Source organism: Ochotona curzoniae, unplaced genomic scaffold (genome assembly GCF_017591425.1).
Source record: "Ochotona curzoniae isolate NIBS_2020 unplaced genomic scaffold, NIBS_Ocur_1.0 contig_66, whole genome shotgun sequence".
NCBI lineage: Eukaryota > Metazoa > Chordata > Mammalia > Lagomorpha > Ochotonidae > Ochotona > Ochotona curzoniae.
This window is the reverse complement of record NW_024466512.1, coordinates 27,266,757-27,284,143: the sequence shown is the minus strand read 5'-3', so window position 1 is coordinate 27,284,143 and position 17,387 is coordinate 27,266,757. Positions and strand designations below refer to the sequence as shown.

Sequence of the window (17,387 nt, the reverse complement as noted above, 5' to 3'; positions counted from 1 at the left end):
ACCCTCTCGAGGAGGATTCTGCTTATTCCAATCCCTTTACCATGCTGGTGATTTTCCACGGAGATCCTAGCGGGAGTGCAAGCGGATCTTACTGTATTTTTACTCGAATTTCCGTCATGACCAACGAGGGAGAATTCTGTCGGTGTTGCAGGCGGTGAAGAAGGGAGGGTGTGGGTTTGAAGCCCTGAAGCATGGCAACGGCGAGGAAAGCTGTACAAATCAGAGTTAGCACTGGCAGGACTTCCCGCGCTGGCATCTTGCATGGTACTCCGATACATGAGATAACGCCCAGTGAATTTTTTACTAGGCGAAGCCGCACGGCGTTTCTGTCAGGAACTGTCACGTTCGCTGCCGCCCAACCGGCTTCCACCTCCGGGACGGCCGATCCCAGAGGGGCCGCGAGCGCCTCTCTAGCTTCCGTCTCTATGGTTCGGGGGAATCTCCAGGTCGAGGCTGGCGCGACCCGGCTTTGTGCGCGTGCGCGAGCCCAGGCGCGCGGCCGCCCTCGCCCGACTGGGCGACCCCGCGAGTGGGAGGGGTGGGTCTGGCAACGTTGCGGCGAGCGCCGCGGCCCCGCACCCACAGGGCTGTTCCCTGGCGGAGACTGCGCCGGGGCGTCCGCCGCCGCCGCCGCCTGCTTCGGCGGGCAGCCATCCGGACCCTCCCCGCCCCAGATGGTGGGTCCGGAGGATGCCGGAGCCTGTTCGGGAAGGAGCCCCAAGTTGTTCCCGGTGCCGTCGCCGGAGCCCGCGGGCCAGGACGGAAAGATGATCCGGGCCACGGGCGGCTTCGGCGGAGGCGTCGGCGCCGTGGAGCCTCCGGAGGAGGAGGAGGAGGAGGAGGAGGAGGAGGAGACGCCGCAGCTGCTGCAGCGTTACCTCGCGGCGGCCGGGGCACAGCTGGAGCCGGGGCTCCTGTACTGTCCGGTGCTCGGCGGCCAGGCCGGCGCCCCGCAGCCCGCGGCGGTGCCTCGGCCGGACGCTTGCCCGCCGGGAGCGGCATCGGGAACCAAGCACCTGGGCGCCGAGGCGGCCGATGTCCTCGCGCCGGGACGCGGAGGCATGACCAACGGGGACTCGGGCTTTCTGCCGGGCCGGGACTGTCGCGACCTGGCCCGCGCCGGCAGCCCGGAGCTGCGCTGCCGCCGCCGACCCTCCCGCGGTGCCCTCCGGCCGGAGGGGCCTGGCGACGAGACCGCGGACCGGACGGGCAGCCCGTCCGACTGGGCCGCGCCGCTCGAGGACCCGCTGCGGAGCTGCTGTCTGGACACCGAGGAGCCCCAGGGTGCGGGCAGTGGCTCCGGGGACAGCGGCAGCGAGGACTTGGGGCAGCCGGGAGCCGGCGCACGGGGTCTGCAGGAGGGCGAGCCCCCAGCTACCTCGGCCGAGAGGACTAGTGGGGGCTTGGGCGCCGAGCCGCGCCTCTGCTTGCCCGACGTGCACTTAAATTGCCGGAACACTTACGAGGTGAGCAGCCGCCAGAGCTGTCGCGACCACCTGCCCCCGGCGGAGCTGCCGGTGCCCTCGCCCGCCTCAGAGCAGAGCTCCGCGGGGACGGCGGCCCGGGCTCGACGGACCGGCGGCTTCGCCGACTTCTTCGCCAGGTACAGCGCAGACTGCGCCGGGGGCTCGGGGCGGAGTCGGGCTGTGGGCTGGGGCCGGGGGTCGCGGCCGGGAGCTCGGGTGTAGCGGCTTGGATGGCCGCCTTCTGCTGGCCCCCGCGCGCGTCCGGGCTTGGCTTTGATTTGTTACCAAGGGAAGAGGAACTGGATCTGCTTGTGTTTCTGTAGAAGTTGTGGGCTCTGCGGGGAGCGGATCTTTCTGTTGGCTCTGACAACTGGGGGGGCTGTACGTGCCTGTCTCACCTGATTTCTGTGCATTCGGGTCTGGCCATCGTGCTAATGCCATTACTTGGCGCTTCTGGAAAGCCGATAACCCATTTCCCCATTTTTTTTTTTAAATTGTATTGCAAGCCTTTGGAAAGGCTGGAGGGGTATATGTATGTACGGGTGTGGCTGTGAAGGGGAGGGAAGTCGGTTCTTAAAGTTATTTGCACGGAATACGAACCCATTTGAGTAGTTTGGGAAGGCTTGAAATTTGAAGGGATTGTGCCTTACAGCATTTAAATATATATATATATACATTTTCCTGCGATCTTTATTAACATCCAACCAGTTTGGTACTTGGAATGTGACCGCAGCTTTTAAAGCCAATTACTTGTAACACTTTGGATAACTCATAACTCCTTTTCTCTGCTTGCTAGGTATTCTACTTTTCGCCCCATCCACTTATTGATTATTTTTAAAAATCATATTTTGGTGATTTGATGTGATGTCCTTGAAATACGGTGCTGGGGATTGTGGATCTTAGAGTGGGGCTTTGTTGGTTAATGTGGATAGTTAAGCAGAGAAGTTTTCAGAAAATACCAACATTAATGAACATTACTGAAAAAAACACTTTCCCTTGTAGATCTTAACAAGCTTATGAACTTTTTAAAAAGTTTCTGCACAAACAAAAAAGATGTTCTCTGCTTGTAAGACCTTCCATTTTGGAGTCCTCTTTATCTTTCCTTTTTCAGGGATCTTGATTAAATTTAGAGGTGAAAACAATTTTAAAAATAATTTTTAAAACATTTATTTGTGTTTATTGGGAAGTCAGATTTCCAGAGAAATGGAGAGACAAAGATCTTCCATCCAGTGGTTCACTCCCCAAGTAGCTGTAACAGTTGGTACTGAGCTAATCTGAAGTCAGGAGCCAGGAGCTTCTACGGGTCTCCCACGTGGGTGCAGGGTCCCAAGGCTTTGGGTCATCCTCGACTGCTTTCCCAGGCCACAAGCAGGGAGCTGGAAAGGAAGTGGAGGAGCTGGAATTAGAGCCAGCGCCCATATGGGATCCTAGTGTGTGCAAGGCATGGACTTTAGTCACTAGACTGCCATGCCGGGCCCAGCAAATTTTGCAGCTCAAGTTTGGTTTTATTTTTTTAAAGATTTGTTTATTTTTACTTGAAACATTTTACAGAGAATTGAGAGACAGAGATCCTCCATCCACTGGTTCACTCCCGGAATGGCTGCAGTGGCTGGAGCTGAGCTGATCTGAAGAGGAGCCAGGAGCTTCCTCCTGAAGTGGGAGCAGAGCCCCGATATCTTATCCGTGCACTTAGCCTGTTGAACCATCGCGCAGGTTCCTGCAGCTCCAGTTTTAGAAGATTATACTGTTGGTGTGCACATTGCTAGACACAAAGATGCAGTTTTCTGACCGTAGTAGATATGTTTTAGTGTTTTTTTTTTTTAAAGGATAGATTTAGTTTTATTAGAAAGGCAGTTTTACAGAGAGAAGGAGTGATAAAAAGAACTTCCATTTGCTGATTGAGACTTCATATGACCCCAGTGGCTGGAGCTGAGCCGATCTGAAACCAGGAACCAGGAGCCAGGAGCTACTTCTGGGTCTCCCATGTGGTTGCAGGGTCCCAAGTGGTTTGGTCCATTTTCCACTGCTTTCCCAGGCCCCAAACAGGGCATTGAATGGAAAGTGGTGCAACTGGGGCACAAATTGATGTCAATATGGGATCTCAGCACTTGGAGGTGGAGGTTTAGCCAGATGAGTCAACGTGCTGACCCCAAGCTTCTTCTTTAGTCCCAATTTTTCCTGCTTTTTCAGATTTCTTAAAGCAAGAGTAGGGAATTCTACTTTCGTTTATTCATGGGACAAAATATGTAATAATATCTGTATTTGAGTGAGTTGCAAAATCATATTTAAAGCTTATAGTAATATTCTATAAAGTCTCAAGGTGAGTTATGTTTGTGTCTTTGAGACACTATTTGGCCTTTAGATATTGGTCATTGTGTCCATTTTTGTTCTGTGTTAAGGGCAGGTGTGAGGGATTTTAGACCTGGGAGGCACTTTGAAGATCATCCTAAGGGTTTGCTTGGTGGCAGGTGTTGGGAATAGAGATAATTTGAATAATGATCCTTGAGCAGAGGTCGAATTCCTCTTAGTAAGGATTAAGTTTGCAGAGAGACATACATTACAATTACGAACAATGACAAGACAACCCTACTTATAAGAGGCTTTCTACTGTTAGCAATAAGCATAAACTTTGATCAAATTAACATTTTTCTTTAACTTACAAATGACATGTGTTGTATAGCCAGGTAGTGTTCATATGGCTATAATATTCATATGCATTGGAGCACTGGGTATAAAATAAAAAAGCACGGGTGTTCAGAAGTTAATTTCTGTAAGCATTTTTCTTTCTTGAGATGTACATATTGAGACTCCGGGAATTGTGGCGGAGTTTGGTGTAGTGGTTTAAGCTGCCACTTGCAATGATGATGTGCTAAATTGATCCAAGTGCTGGATACTCGTCCTTGGATGCAGCTTCCTGCGCATGTGCATGGGAAGGCAGCAGAGAATGGCCTGTGTGCCCGGGACTCTGCCACCTATGTGGGATTTCCTCACTTGTGGTTTTGTTCTGTCCCAGTCCAATGTTGTGGCCATTGGGGAGTGAATCAGTGGATGTAAGGGTCTCTCTTTTTCTGTGTGTGTGTGTGTGTGTGTGTGTGTGTGTGTGTGACCATCCCTCTCCCCTTCTCCGAGTCTCTCTGTTTCAAATAGATTAAAGAATCCTAATTTAAAAGAAAAAAGTTTAGGAATCCTTGCTTCACTTATATGATATTGTTGGGAAAGGGCAGAATCAAAGGCAGTTTTTCTCTTAGCATTTAGGTAAATTTTAACTGGGTTCTTTTGTTACAGACTTTTTATATTTCATTTGAAAGTCAGAGCTAGAGAAACAGGGAGAGATCAAGATTTTTTGCCTGCTAGTTCACTCTTCAGACGGCTACCACAGTCATGGCTAGGAGCCAGGAATTCCATCAAGGTCTCCCCTGTGGGTAGCAGAGTCCTCAGTACTTGGGCCGTCTCTGCTGCTTTCCTGGGCACTTTAGCAGGCAGCCGAGTGAGAAGCAGAGCAGTCAGGATGGAAACCTGTGCTCTGATGTGAGGCGCTGATGTCACAGGTGGCCGACTCACGTGGTGCATCACAGCGCCAGCCCATGAAGTGGGTTCTGCACACCTTAAAAGGTACTGGCATTTATTTGTGAATCTTTAGTATTTAGCACGTTGAGTTTAATTTTGAAGGATTCTCTTTTTTTACTGTGCTCTAGGTGGAATAATTCTGACCAAATTCTCTGTCTGCAGGCAAAATAATCACAGTAACCCTTGTCTTAGCAGCTCCGGAGGTTCCCTCCATCTCTTGCCCTCCAGTTGGTACCAAAGTATCCTTGGTTAGTGTCTTGCTTAGGCATGAATTCTTGTTCTTGGTACAATCCCTGCTCCCACCTTATTTAGGTGAGAAAGACTAATAGCTTCACTGAGCTGGTGGCAGACTGGGATTAGAAACCAGCGTTCTTGATTTCTGTCCACATGTATATTTTTACTCAGAACCCTATTTTTTTCTGTCCCCCATTTATTCTCCATGCTTCCTTTCTCCTTCTCTTAAGTGGGAAAAACTGTACCAGAAACAGTGTTTCTGTTTTGTGTTTGTTTTATTTTAAATATACAGGGGAACATTTTACAACAATATGTGTATTACTACAGCTTGTTGTCAGTGAATACACATCATTGACAGGAACTTCCACTGATGAGGTAGAAACCATGTAGGAGGGCCCAGTGTGATGGCTCAGTGGTTAAATCCTTACCTTGCAAACGTTGGGAACCTATATGAGTGCCTGTTTGTGTTCTGGCTGCTCTATTTCCCATCCAGCTCCCTGCTTGTGACCTGGGAAAGCAGTAGAGGATGGCCTAAAGCCTTGGGACCCTGCACCCGTGTGGGAGACCCTTAGAATCTCCTGGCTCCTGGCTTCAGATTGGCTCAGCTCCAGCCATTGCTGCTGTTTGGGGTGTGAACCAGAGGATGGAAGATCTTGCTGTCTGTCTCACCCCTCTGTAAACCTGACATTCCAATAAATATAAATAAATCTTAAAAAAAAAAAGAGAGAGAGATTATGTAAGAAATAGGAGCTTTTGTTTGAAATTCTCCTTTTGGAGGACCTTATGCTTGTCTTCTAGGTTAGGGTAATTTTGTTCTAGTTCCTGTGGGGACTTGTTTCCTGTAGATATCTTTCTTCCTGCGTCTGCAGTGACTCTACAAGGGAGTCCCAGGAATAGCATTCCCTCAGATCCCTAACCCTATGAAAATTAAATGCGTAATGAACACCACTGTTACCATTTTCACCAACTCAGCAATGAGGAAGAGTGAAGAGTTGAAATTTCTCGGGTTTCCAGATTAGGTGTTGTTCTAAGGATCCATTAATTGCTTTTTTTTTTTTTTCTAAATTACTTATTTGAGAAATGGAGAGGGAGGCAGAAAAATCTAGAATTCTCATCCCCTATTTTACTGTCCAAATGGTTGCAGTGGCTTGTATGGGCTGGTCCAGAGCTGGAGACAGGATCTCAACCTGCGTGCCTCACATGGGTGGCAGAACCCCAGTGACTCCGGCCATCTTTATTGCCTCCCAAGGTTTACGTTGGCAGCAGTCTGAAATCGGGAGCAGGAGGCAGGCATTAAGCCAGACTTCCTGACATGAGTGTCTTTACTGCTGGGCTAAATGTCTGCACAGGTTACTTTTTTAAAGAATAAAGTAGGTTTAAAATATTTTTGTGGGTCCTTTGAGCAAATTTGTGCCCTGGTGTTTAGTCTTTAGATGGATTGACTCTCTATGGGCTGATAGGTGCTTGTTTGTTACAAGGTCACTTAATGCTTTCGAGACTTGTTAGGGTTACGCGGGTCTGGTTGTCACTTAGAAGCTCACAGGTCGCTGTGTGTCTGTGTAGTACTGAGCAGTTTTTTGAAAAGTTCTCGTCATGGTCATCAGAATTTGGTCACCCTAAAGAACACAGCAAACGAAAGTAGGGAAGATAATGTTGCAGATTTTCCTCCCTTTATCTTAAAAGAAAATTGACTTTACAGTTTCTGGAACGTCCAGATTCTTGAAGCTTTCTCTGTAGTTGGTGACTTCTGAAACTTCCTAAATGGTATCAAAAACTGTTTCAGAACACTTCTTACCGAAGGTGGGCTAACAGGGGAAAAATGGTCTCTTTTAATGAGTGCTTCTCAGAGATAGTCTCCATTCTAATATGAAGATAAATGAAAATTTTTGTGATTTTGTTAGATATGCTGAGCATTTTAAATTGCTATGATTATGATTTTTCTTAGTTAAAGGTTCTCAGAATCAACTGTCTTCTTTTTCCACTTGTAGCTTTGACTCATTGACAGGATGGTGATTGACCTGAGTCAGCACAGACTGTCAGATAGGGCTTTCACGTTTTCTGTGGTACATATTCCTCCTAGCCAAGTAAAATAAAACTATGCCTGCAAAGCCAATTTCTGTGGGACAAAAATGTTTTTTCAAAATCTCAATAAAGACAATATCAAGCTTCTTATATTTTTTAAAGTTTAAATGCTCCCCAAAGGGCCTGGTGCAGTGGTATAGCGGTTAAAGTCCTCTCTTTGAATGTATCAGGATCCCACATGGGTGCTGGTTCTAATCCCAGCTGCTCCACTTCCCATCCAGTTCCCTGCTTGTGGCCTGGGAAAGCAGTCGAGGACAGCCCAAAGCCTTGGGCCCCTGCACCTGCGTGGGAGACCTGAAAGAGGCTCCTGGCTCCTGGCTTCGGATTGGCTCAGCTCTACTGTTGTGGCCACTTGGGGAGTAAGCCAGTGGATGGAGGATTTTTTTTCTGTCTCTCCTCTCTCTAAATCTAAATCTTTCAGGTTAAAAAAAATATATATATACGTACATACACACACTCGTGTGTATATGTGTGTGCATTCCCAATATATGTATTTCCACTTTAAAAATACATATATTAAATTCAGTAAGAAAGAGGTGAGTGAGTACATTTCTGTCTGCTGGTTCACAGTGCTTGCAGCAGCTGGATCTGGGCTAGGTCGGAGCTCAAAGCAGGGAGCTCAGTCCAGGTCTTCTGTGTGGGTCAGGAACCCACTCACTTGCGCCTTTGCTGTTGACTTAGGAATCAGTGTTGCAGTTCATAGGGGGTTGGCATGGCCAGGATGGTGGCACAAGGAGCCAGAGCTCCTTCGTAATAAGAGCCTGGTATCAAACGTAGGTACTGTGATATGGAAGGTGGGCATCTTTACTCGATATGGAAGGTGGGCATCTTTACTCTTGAATACCCAAACAGAATCAATACACAAATGACATTCTAGGGATCTGCATTAGTGAAACTGATAATTTAGCACTAGTACAAGCCTTCACCCTAGAAATTTGTTAAGGTGGGAGTTTAGAAATATGAATACCTGAATACAAGTTAGGTAGAAAGTATTGGAGAACTCCAGTTTTTGTGGGACTGGTAAACATTGAAGCATATGAGTATTATTATTTTTTTTAAAGATTCATTTTTATTATTATTTTTTTATTGGAAAGGCCGATATACAGAGAGGAGAGACAGAGAGGAAGATCTTCCGTCTGATGATTCACTCCCCAAGTGAGCGCAATGGCTGATGCTATGCCGGTCCGAAGCCAGGAGCCTCTTCCGGGTCTCCCACGCGGGTGCAGGTTCCCAAAGCTTTGGGCCGTCCTCGACTGCTTTCCCAGGCCACAGGCGGGGAGCTGGATGGGAAGCGGGGCTGCCAAGATAGAACCGGCGCCCATATGGGATCCCAGGCGTGCAAGGCGAGGACCTTAACCACTTGCGCCACCGCGCCAGGCCCAATGAGTATTATTTTGAAGTACTAAATTAAATTAGCATTTTACTGCTGTGCCTCAGTAAGCAAAAGCAGGCTGCTTTGGCAGTATTGGAGTTGCCTGGAAGAAATCTGAACTATCTAAAATGAGTGCTAGAAATTTATTTTTAAAGACACACCTTTAATTTTAGAGTGTTTTTAGAGGTACAGAAAAGTTACCGAACCCTCTGTTGATAACATGTTACAAAGATTTAATTGTCACAAAAAGAAAGTTTGTAAATTACCATCACTTTACACTTTATTCAGCAGAGAGCTGTACTAGAGGGTTGTTTGATTTGTTGGGGGTGATTCTGTTCTTCTGTAAAGTGGGAAATGTGTGAAGTGAAGGGAACCTCAGGCTCACAGTTTTCATCCCTTAGAAGTTTGTGAAAAATCAAGGTTGCTGTTTCTGCAACATCTGCCAGAGATGATCTGGAAGGGTGGGATTAATTTAATCCTGTAAAATAAGAAGGTTGCTAGAGACAGAACTATCACCTTTAGCCTTCCGTTGTATCTTTCAGTAAAGGTCTTCCTGTCCTGAGTCACCATGCTGACCAGCTTTAGTTTTTCAGGTGTGGACAGTACAGATCAACAGCTCAGTCACAAACTTGTTCTGTTTCCTTTCTCTTTCCATTTCAATTCTTTCGGATATGGCAGTACAGCAGATGGGGCAGATAATAAGGTAATAAGTAATTTTTAGTTATCCAATTTACTGAAATGTAGGGCTTTAACTTCTAGACCGTGTATTTCTTGATGGTTTCTAGGGTTCCATTTTGTGAACCAGGGCAGTAGTTCCTAACCTTTGATGTACTTCAAAGAAGTGTTAAAGCGCATTTTTTAAACAAGTAGGTTCTGTTATCTGCAATTTACATTTAATCAGATTTAAGGGACCTAATCTTGGCAGGTAAATTTGCATTTTTTAGGAAACTATCTTGAATTGATGTAGTTTGTCAGCGGATTTTTTGGGGATTGAGAATTTAAATAGTTTATTCAAACTGTGAGACGTGGGAGCTCCCCACTGTGGCATAAAAGGTAAGGCTGCCACCTGTGATGCTGTCATCTCATCTGAGTGTTGGTTGGAGTCCCTGCTGATTCACTCCTGATTGAGCTCCTTGCTGCTGTACCTGGACAGTCAGGTGCTTGGGTTCTTGCCACTCATGTGGGAGACCTAAAAGAAACTCCTGGCTCCTGGCTTCTTGCTGGTCCATCTCTATCTGTTGAGGCCATCTGGGAGTAAACCACTGGATGAAGATCTGTCTTTCCCTCTCTGTAACTCTGCCTTTTAAATAAAGAAGTAAACTTTTACCAAAACAAAAGCTACGTTTGGAATTAGACTGTCTGATTTTGAATAGTTTATAAATCTGGGCTTCTGGATCTTAGCTCCTCTGTAAAATAAAGATAAATAGTAATACATACCTCATGGAATTGTCATGAGGGTTATATAAGATAATATTCCAAGAGTCTTGTATTCATTATGTACCATATGTAGTGACACATGTTATTAATCAAACTGTAGCAGGGTTATTGTAATTCCTTCTCTAGTACAACCATAGGAATCCACTAATTTTAGGAAAGGAAGACATTACAGTGAATTTTTGTGTACTAGGGAAGAAGCATGAGAGAACTTATGTAATAGAATTTAATGCATATTTTGTACATGGGTTTGGGTAGCCGTTAAAATAAATTCTGATATAGTGACACAATTTCCAGAAGTCTGAGATTTGCTTGAAAAGCAAATCTGACAAAGCAGTAAAGGGGAAAGTTGAGATATATTAAAATGTATCTTGTATTATTTTATTGGACTTTTATAGACAAAGTTTTGTTTTTTTTTAGTTTTAAGTTCAAGAAATGTTTAACTTGGCTTATTCATGCATTTCATAGTTACTATGTTGTGGTAGAGTGGTTTTGGGAAAGTGGAAACATTTGGAGAATTTGAGGCAATACATCTGTTACCCTTCTCTAAATACATTCACCAGGGGAAAATGAGTCTCTTTTGAGACTGCTTATTTTTTCCTAGGAACTGTTAGCTACACTAAGAGTTGTCCTCAGAGAGCTGACTGCTAGTTGTTTGAATTTTTTATACTTTAAAAAGAGATTTATTTACTTTATATATTCTGAAGAGCAGAGTTACAGCATGAAAGGGAGAGAAAGAGAAAGATTTTCCATCCATTGGTTTGCTTACCAAATAGCTGCAGGCTTGGGGTTGGGCCACACCAAAGCTAGGAGTCTGAACCCCTCCAAGTCTCGCACATAGATGGCATGGGTTCAGACGCTTGGACCATCTTCTGCTTACCCAGATGCATTAGCAGGGAGATGGATAGAAATGAAGCAGCCATGACTGTCACTCACCTAGGATGGTGGCATCATAAGCAGCAACTTTACCTGTTGCACAACTTCCTGAGTTGTCACATGCTGCCTCCCAACATCTGTGCTGTCATGACTGGAATTGAACCCAGATAACCATAGGGATACAGTCCATGCCGGTCATATCCGCTAGTTAAATGCCCATTTTGGGAATCCAAAAAAAAAAGTTTTTTTTTTTTAAACTTTTATTGCAAAGTCAGATATACAGAGAGGAGGAGAGACAGGATGATCTTCCGTCTGCTGACTCACTCCCTAAGTGGCCGCAGTAGGTGGAGCTGGGCCAGTCAGTCTGAAGCCAGGAACCTGGAGCTTCTTCCAGGTCTCCCACACAGGTGCAGGGTCCCAAGGCTTTGGGCCATCCTCAACTGCTTTCCCAGGCCACAGGCAGGAAGCTGGATGGGAAGTGGGACTGCTGGGACATGAACCGGCACCCCTATGGGATCCTGGTGCATGCAAGGTGGGGACTTTAGCTGCTATGCTATCATGTGGAGGCACCCTCACCCCCAGGTTTTTTTTCTGGGTTTATTTATATTTATGTAGAATGGCGGAGTGGTAGATTGAGACTGGGAGTTCTTCCATCTGCTGGTTCGCTTTTCAGATTCCTCGCTTCACAACTCCATCTGGATCTGCCAAATGGATGAGGAGTTGATCAGAAATAGCAGCTAGACGCTAATTGGCACCATGATGTGGGTGCCACATTGTGGGACTCCCATGATTCAAGGAATTCTGATGCAGGTAGTTCCTAAGCTATGATCACTGAATTCCTGGCTTGGTTGATAGGCAGGTTTCCTCAGGTACTAACTGATACCTTACACATTTGCAACTAATATTGCTTTGTTGTTTTAAGTTGGGTCATTTGTGAGTACTGTGTAATCAGTATAAACAGAAAGTGCAATAGAGAATAAATAGAAACAAATACAAGTATAGTGCTACATCGCCAAACTTTCCTAGTTTGGGAAATTATAAATGCCTAGTTAAATCTCAGCTTCTTTTTATTAAAGCTGTTATTGGGTCTCCTCAATGGCAGTATAAGTGTACGTTTTCTTACATTTTTACAGTTTATTCAAAAAAGGTGTTAATTTTCTTTCTGCTGCTGCTAGTTGTAATTCTTTAAGAAGAAACTCCACAAGCTGCACATGGCTTACTCCTTCCAGATTTTGTTGCTTCAGCTTTTTTTGTACTTCTTATTTCTGTGACTAAAAGAAGAAGAAGGAAACCCATGTGACTGTCTGGGTTTTTAGCAGGCCCTTTGCTGCGTTAACAAAAGTCTACCTTAGGAAACCAAGTACCATTCACGCAAGCTGGCTGCAGAGTGACTGTGATAATGTGTGGCAGTACCTTTGAGTTTGGCTTTTCAGCTTCTTACTGATTTGAATTTTATGTTGGTTACTATTTTTGTTATAACAATTCTGTCTTCTTTAACTCTACAGAGTAAAACATGTTAAATTTGAAACAGAACGTGTTAGTTTTGAAATAAAATTATGAACTGTTTTCTCACATTTTTCCGAATACTGCAATGTTCAACCACCCATCATACATGGGGAAATTAAAATTTCCAGATCTGGTTTTCATTTACGTTGTTTGTAGCCAATCCTTTAGTCAAGTAGAGGAAATACTTCTCTGTTGTCCCATTCTGGGAATAAGTTATTCAAGGAATGTAATAATTTTTAAAAAAGATTTAATTTATTTGTATTTGAAAGGCAAAGTTAACAGAAGCAAAGATAGAGAAGGATCTTCATCTGCTGGCTCACTCTCTAAATGGCTACAATGTTGAAAGTTGAGCCAATCCAAAACCCTGAGGCACAGCCTTCTCCGGGTCTCCCACATGGATGCAAGGGTCCAGGGTTTGAGCCAGCCTCCTGTTTTCCCAGGCCACAGGCAGGGAGCTGGATAAGAAGTGGAGCAGCTGGGACACAAAACAGCACACACATGGGATGCTGGCACTAGGAAGCGCAGGGTTAGTCAGTTAAAACACCGTGTCATCCCCCCAATTTTTTTTGTTATGGTTGAAATTGGAATAACATAAATGTTCACATTATCTGCTTGAGGAAAGCAGGACAAGGAATATAAAAGTAAAGATAAGTACTATTTATGCATTATTCATGTTACAGTAGTGAAAAGAACGTAAAGAGAATTAGGGGGTTTGGAAGTACCACTGGACGTTTAAGCAACTGTCCATAAATGAATTTGAAGAGGTTTGTAAAAAGAATCTCTGGAAGGAATACATGTGGGGTGGAAGTTTTCATCAGATCCTTCTAGAGATAATCTTCATATCCTTCTGTGTTATTCTGTTTTTGTAAATTATTATTTTGAGAGAGAGACAGAGACAGACATCTGTCTTGCATCTGCCTGCTTGCTCTCCAGATTCTTGCCACAGCAAGGGTGGATGAGCCTGAGGCCAGGAGCTTGAAACAATCTGGGTATCCACGTGAGTGGGTGACCCGAGTATCTGAGCCGTCATCTGCCTCCCAGGATGCACATTAGCAGGAAACTGGGTCACAAACAGAGGAGCTGGCACAGAAAGGAAGGACTGGCATGGGTGCAGGAGTCCCAAGCAGCAGCTTCTTAATTTCTATAGTCTGTGTTTTTGGACGGTGATAAGATTTACTTTTTTCACTTGCATAAATCCCTTGACCCTACTTTCCCCCCATTTATTCATTTTTGTTGTTATTTTCCATGATATGATTTTGTAGGTATAGGATTCCCTCTGCCACTTGCCTCCATCTTTCCCCTCTGCCCCATCATTTGCCCCCATATTGTTAGAATGGTATAGTCCTTTAATAATCTCAAGGTCCCATTAACTTTTTAAGTTATTTGTTTTTGTTTTTAATGAGAGAGGCGGGGACAGACATCTCTCATCCTCTACATGGGCAAGACCAAAGTTAGCAGTCTAGAACCCAATCCAGTTTTCCCATATGAACAGTAAGGTCTTAGGTACTTGAATTGTCCTCTGCTGCTTCCCATGGTGCACATTAGCAGGAAATTGGAGTCTTGAGTGGAGCCGAGATCCGAACTTAGGCACTGTAGTATAGTATATTGGCTTCTGTCTAATTAGGTCAGTGCTAAAACCTCCCTATTTACTTTTTAACTTTATACATACCACTTAGAATTAAAATAAATTGATAATCCTAGGGACCAGTGCAGTGGTGTTGCAGGCTAATTGTACAGCTGTAGTGCCAGCATCCTTTATGGGTGCTAGTTCTAGTCCAGGCTGTTCCATTTCTAATTCTGCTCCCTGTTGATAACCTGGGAAAGCAGCAGAGAATGCTTTAACTCCTTGGGAGACCAGGAGAAAGGTCTTGGCCTCTGACTTCAGATTGACTTAGCTCTGGCCATTGCTGCCAATTGGGAAGTGAACTAATGAATGGAGGACCACTGATGTCTTTTCCCTCACTGTAAAATCTGCCTTTCAAATAAAAATAAATATTAAAATAAATTTTTAATCCTTGAATGTTTAGAAAACAAGAACTTGGGCCCAGTGCAGTAGCCTAGTGGCTAAATCCTCACCTTGCACATGCTAGGATCCCATAGGGGTGCTGATTATCTCCCAGCTACTCCACTTCCCATCCACTCCCTGCTTGTGGCCTGGGAAAGCAGTTGAGGATTGCCCAAGGCCTTGGGCCCCTGCACTCGTGTGGGAGAGCTGAAAGAAGCTCCTGGCTTCTGGCTTCAGATTGGCTTAGCTCCTGCCATTGCGGCCACTTGGGGAGTGAGTCAGCAGACGGAAGATCTTTCTTTCTGAAAATCTTTCTGTCTCTCTTATTCTCTGTAAATCTGACGTTCCAATAAAAATATATAAATCTTAAAATAAAAAAGAAAATGAAAACAAGAGTTTGCTGTTTTCAGAATTTGTGTTGATCTCCAAGATTTGTTATCTAACATACAGCTTTGGTAGGTAATTGTTTTTTAAGGTAACCATCACAGTAATTGAACATATATCAGAGGATCATGTCCTCTTCCTTATATGTTCTCAAAAGCAAAACAGTGTTTTCAAAGCATTAATAGGGATTTGTTTTTAAACTTGGGTGAAAGGAGTTGGTGATGTGGCATAGTATGTCAAGCTGCTGCCTATGTTGCTGGTGTCCCACATAGGTGCTGGCTGGAGTTTCAATGCTTCATTTCCAATCCAGTGCCCTGCTAATGTGTCTGGGAGAGTGGAGGGAAATGTCCCAAGTGCTTAGACCTTTGTCAGCTATGCAAGGAATCCTGATGAACTTCCCAGCTTTGGCCTAGCCCAGTCTCGTCTGTTGTAGCCATTTGTCTCTGTCTCTCCCTCTCTGTAACTGTGACTTTCAAATACATAAATAAATCTTTAAAACAAAACACAAACAATGGGCTTGGCACAGTAGCCTAGTGGCTAAAATTCTCGCCTTGCATGCCTGGGATCCCATTTGGCTGGCAGTTCTAATCCTGGTGGCCCCGCCTCCCATCCTGCTTATGGCCTGGGAAGGCAGTCAGGGATGGCCTAAGACCTTGGGACCCTGCACCCACGTGGGAGACCTGGAAGGGGTCCAGGCTCTGGGCTTCAGATTGGCTCAGCTCCAGCCGTTGTGGCCACTTGGGGAGTGAATCATCGCACCGAACACCTTCCTCTCTGTCTTTTCTCCTCTCTGTATGTCTGACTTTCCAGTAAAAATAAATGTTTTTAAAAAAACACAGATTAAATATACAACTAAGAGACATAGCTGAGGTGAGTGTTTGGTGGTAAGATGCTTACTTGCGTTTCCCCTATGATGTCACAGGGGCCTGAGTTTTAGTCTTGGCTTCTTGGTAATGCATGCCCCGGGAGACAGCGTCTAATGGCTCAGGTGATTGGTCTTGCCTTTTGTGGGAGAGCCAGGTTGAGTTCTGAACATTTGCCTTTGGTGTGGCTCAGCCCTGGCTGATAAGGTCATCTGGGAGGTGAACCAGAGGATAGACGATCTCTCTGTTGCTGCTTTTCTCTGTCTTTCAAATAAATTGAAAGAAAAATAATATAAACAAAAATTAATATTATATTGTCTAAGGGAAGAATTTTATAAAACATGAGAGTGAGAAAGTAAAATCTTCCATGTGACCCAGCTCTAGGCAGATGCCTAGGTTGCCCTGTGTCTAGGCAAGTGTTACACTACTGGGAGAAAAGCAGCTAAAAGCTGGCAGACATTCTGGCCTGGTTAATGCCACATTTGTGTAAACTATACCAGTGAGCTTGTGTACTTGCCCATTCTTTTTTTTCCCCCAAAGTTATGGAGGGGTGGAAGGGTATGCAGATGCCAGCATGCTGGCATATGGAGTCTGGGAACCCACACCCAAGTGTGTGTGGGCCCCTGGCAGGGTACCTGGGTGGGGCAACACACTGCCGGAGGACCCGGCTTTGAGTTCTGTGCACTCATGGGCGTGAGGGCCTGTGGGTTGCTCGGAGAAGGGGTTCTAGGGATGTGCGGGAGGGAGGACTGCTGAGGGAGGACTGCCGAGGGAGAATGTGACAGGCAAGGAGAGACTTCTGAGGGATCCCCACCAACCTGGTTACTACACTTGCACACAAATGAGGGGGCTGAGACTGGGTGCTTTAGAGGAGGGAACCAGAGGACCTTTTGGGGCCAAACCAATATACCAATATACCCACATGGGAGACCTGAGCTGGTGTCCCATGTTGGTATCAACTACCACCTTCCTGCCTGGCAGAACTTAACCACAGTAACCCACCAGTGAGTGTTGGAGCACAGTGCGGAGCACGTGAGGCTGGACCATGATACTAACTAGCTCATGAGAGAACTGGGTCTGGGAGCAGATCACCTAGAGGATTTGTGGGCTCACCCCTTCAGGACTGCCTTATCAGCTGGTTTGCTCGAGGGCTGGGAGTGGTGACTAGCCAAGCTAGGCATGACCATGAAACTCACCTGGCTCACTTCCTAATGGCTACAAGGGCCAGAACTGTGTTGTTGCAAAGCCTGGAGCCAGCAGCTTCTTCCATGTTTCCTACATGAGTGCAGAGGCCCAAGGACCTCAGTCATCTTCTGCTATTTTCCCAGGGCATAAGCAGAGCTGGATCAGAAGTAGAGCAGCATGAATGGTGGCCATATGGGATGCCGGTGTCTCAGGGCTGAGAATTAGCTTGCTGTACCACTATGCTGACCCCTTTAATAGATTATCTTAACAAGGCTGAAAGTCCACTTCTATAGTGTTTTTTTTTTTCTGGATATTTTTATTAAGTAGAAAATGAAATTCCACTAGTAAAGGCATTTTAGACAAAAAATTGATTGATTATATAAAAAATTGCTTTTACAAATCCAAAATACAGG

At 45.4% G+C, this 17,387-nt stretch overlaps 1 protein-coding gene across 4 annotated transcripts in view; it reads left to right on the top strand.

Moving 5' to 3' along the window:
- Nucleotides 1-592: 592 nt before the first annotated feature.
- The window catches only part of TBC1D12 (TBC1 domain family member 12), a 66,673-nt gene continuing 49,878 nt past the window's right edge, over nt 593-17,387 (top strand). Inside the window, exon 1 of one of the 4 annotated variants that reach the window (XM_040992434.1) lies at nt 593-1,603. In XM_040992434.1, the coding sequence (XP_040848368.1) occupies nt 675-1,603 (929 nt within the window). In that variant the 5' untranslated portion in view covers nt 593-674. The remainder of the gene's footprint in view (nt 1,604-17,387) is intronic. The other 3 variants (XM_040992433.1, XM_040992432.1, XM_040992431.1) reach the window with 3 other exon arrangements.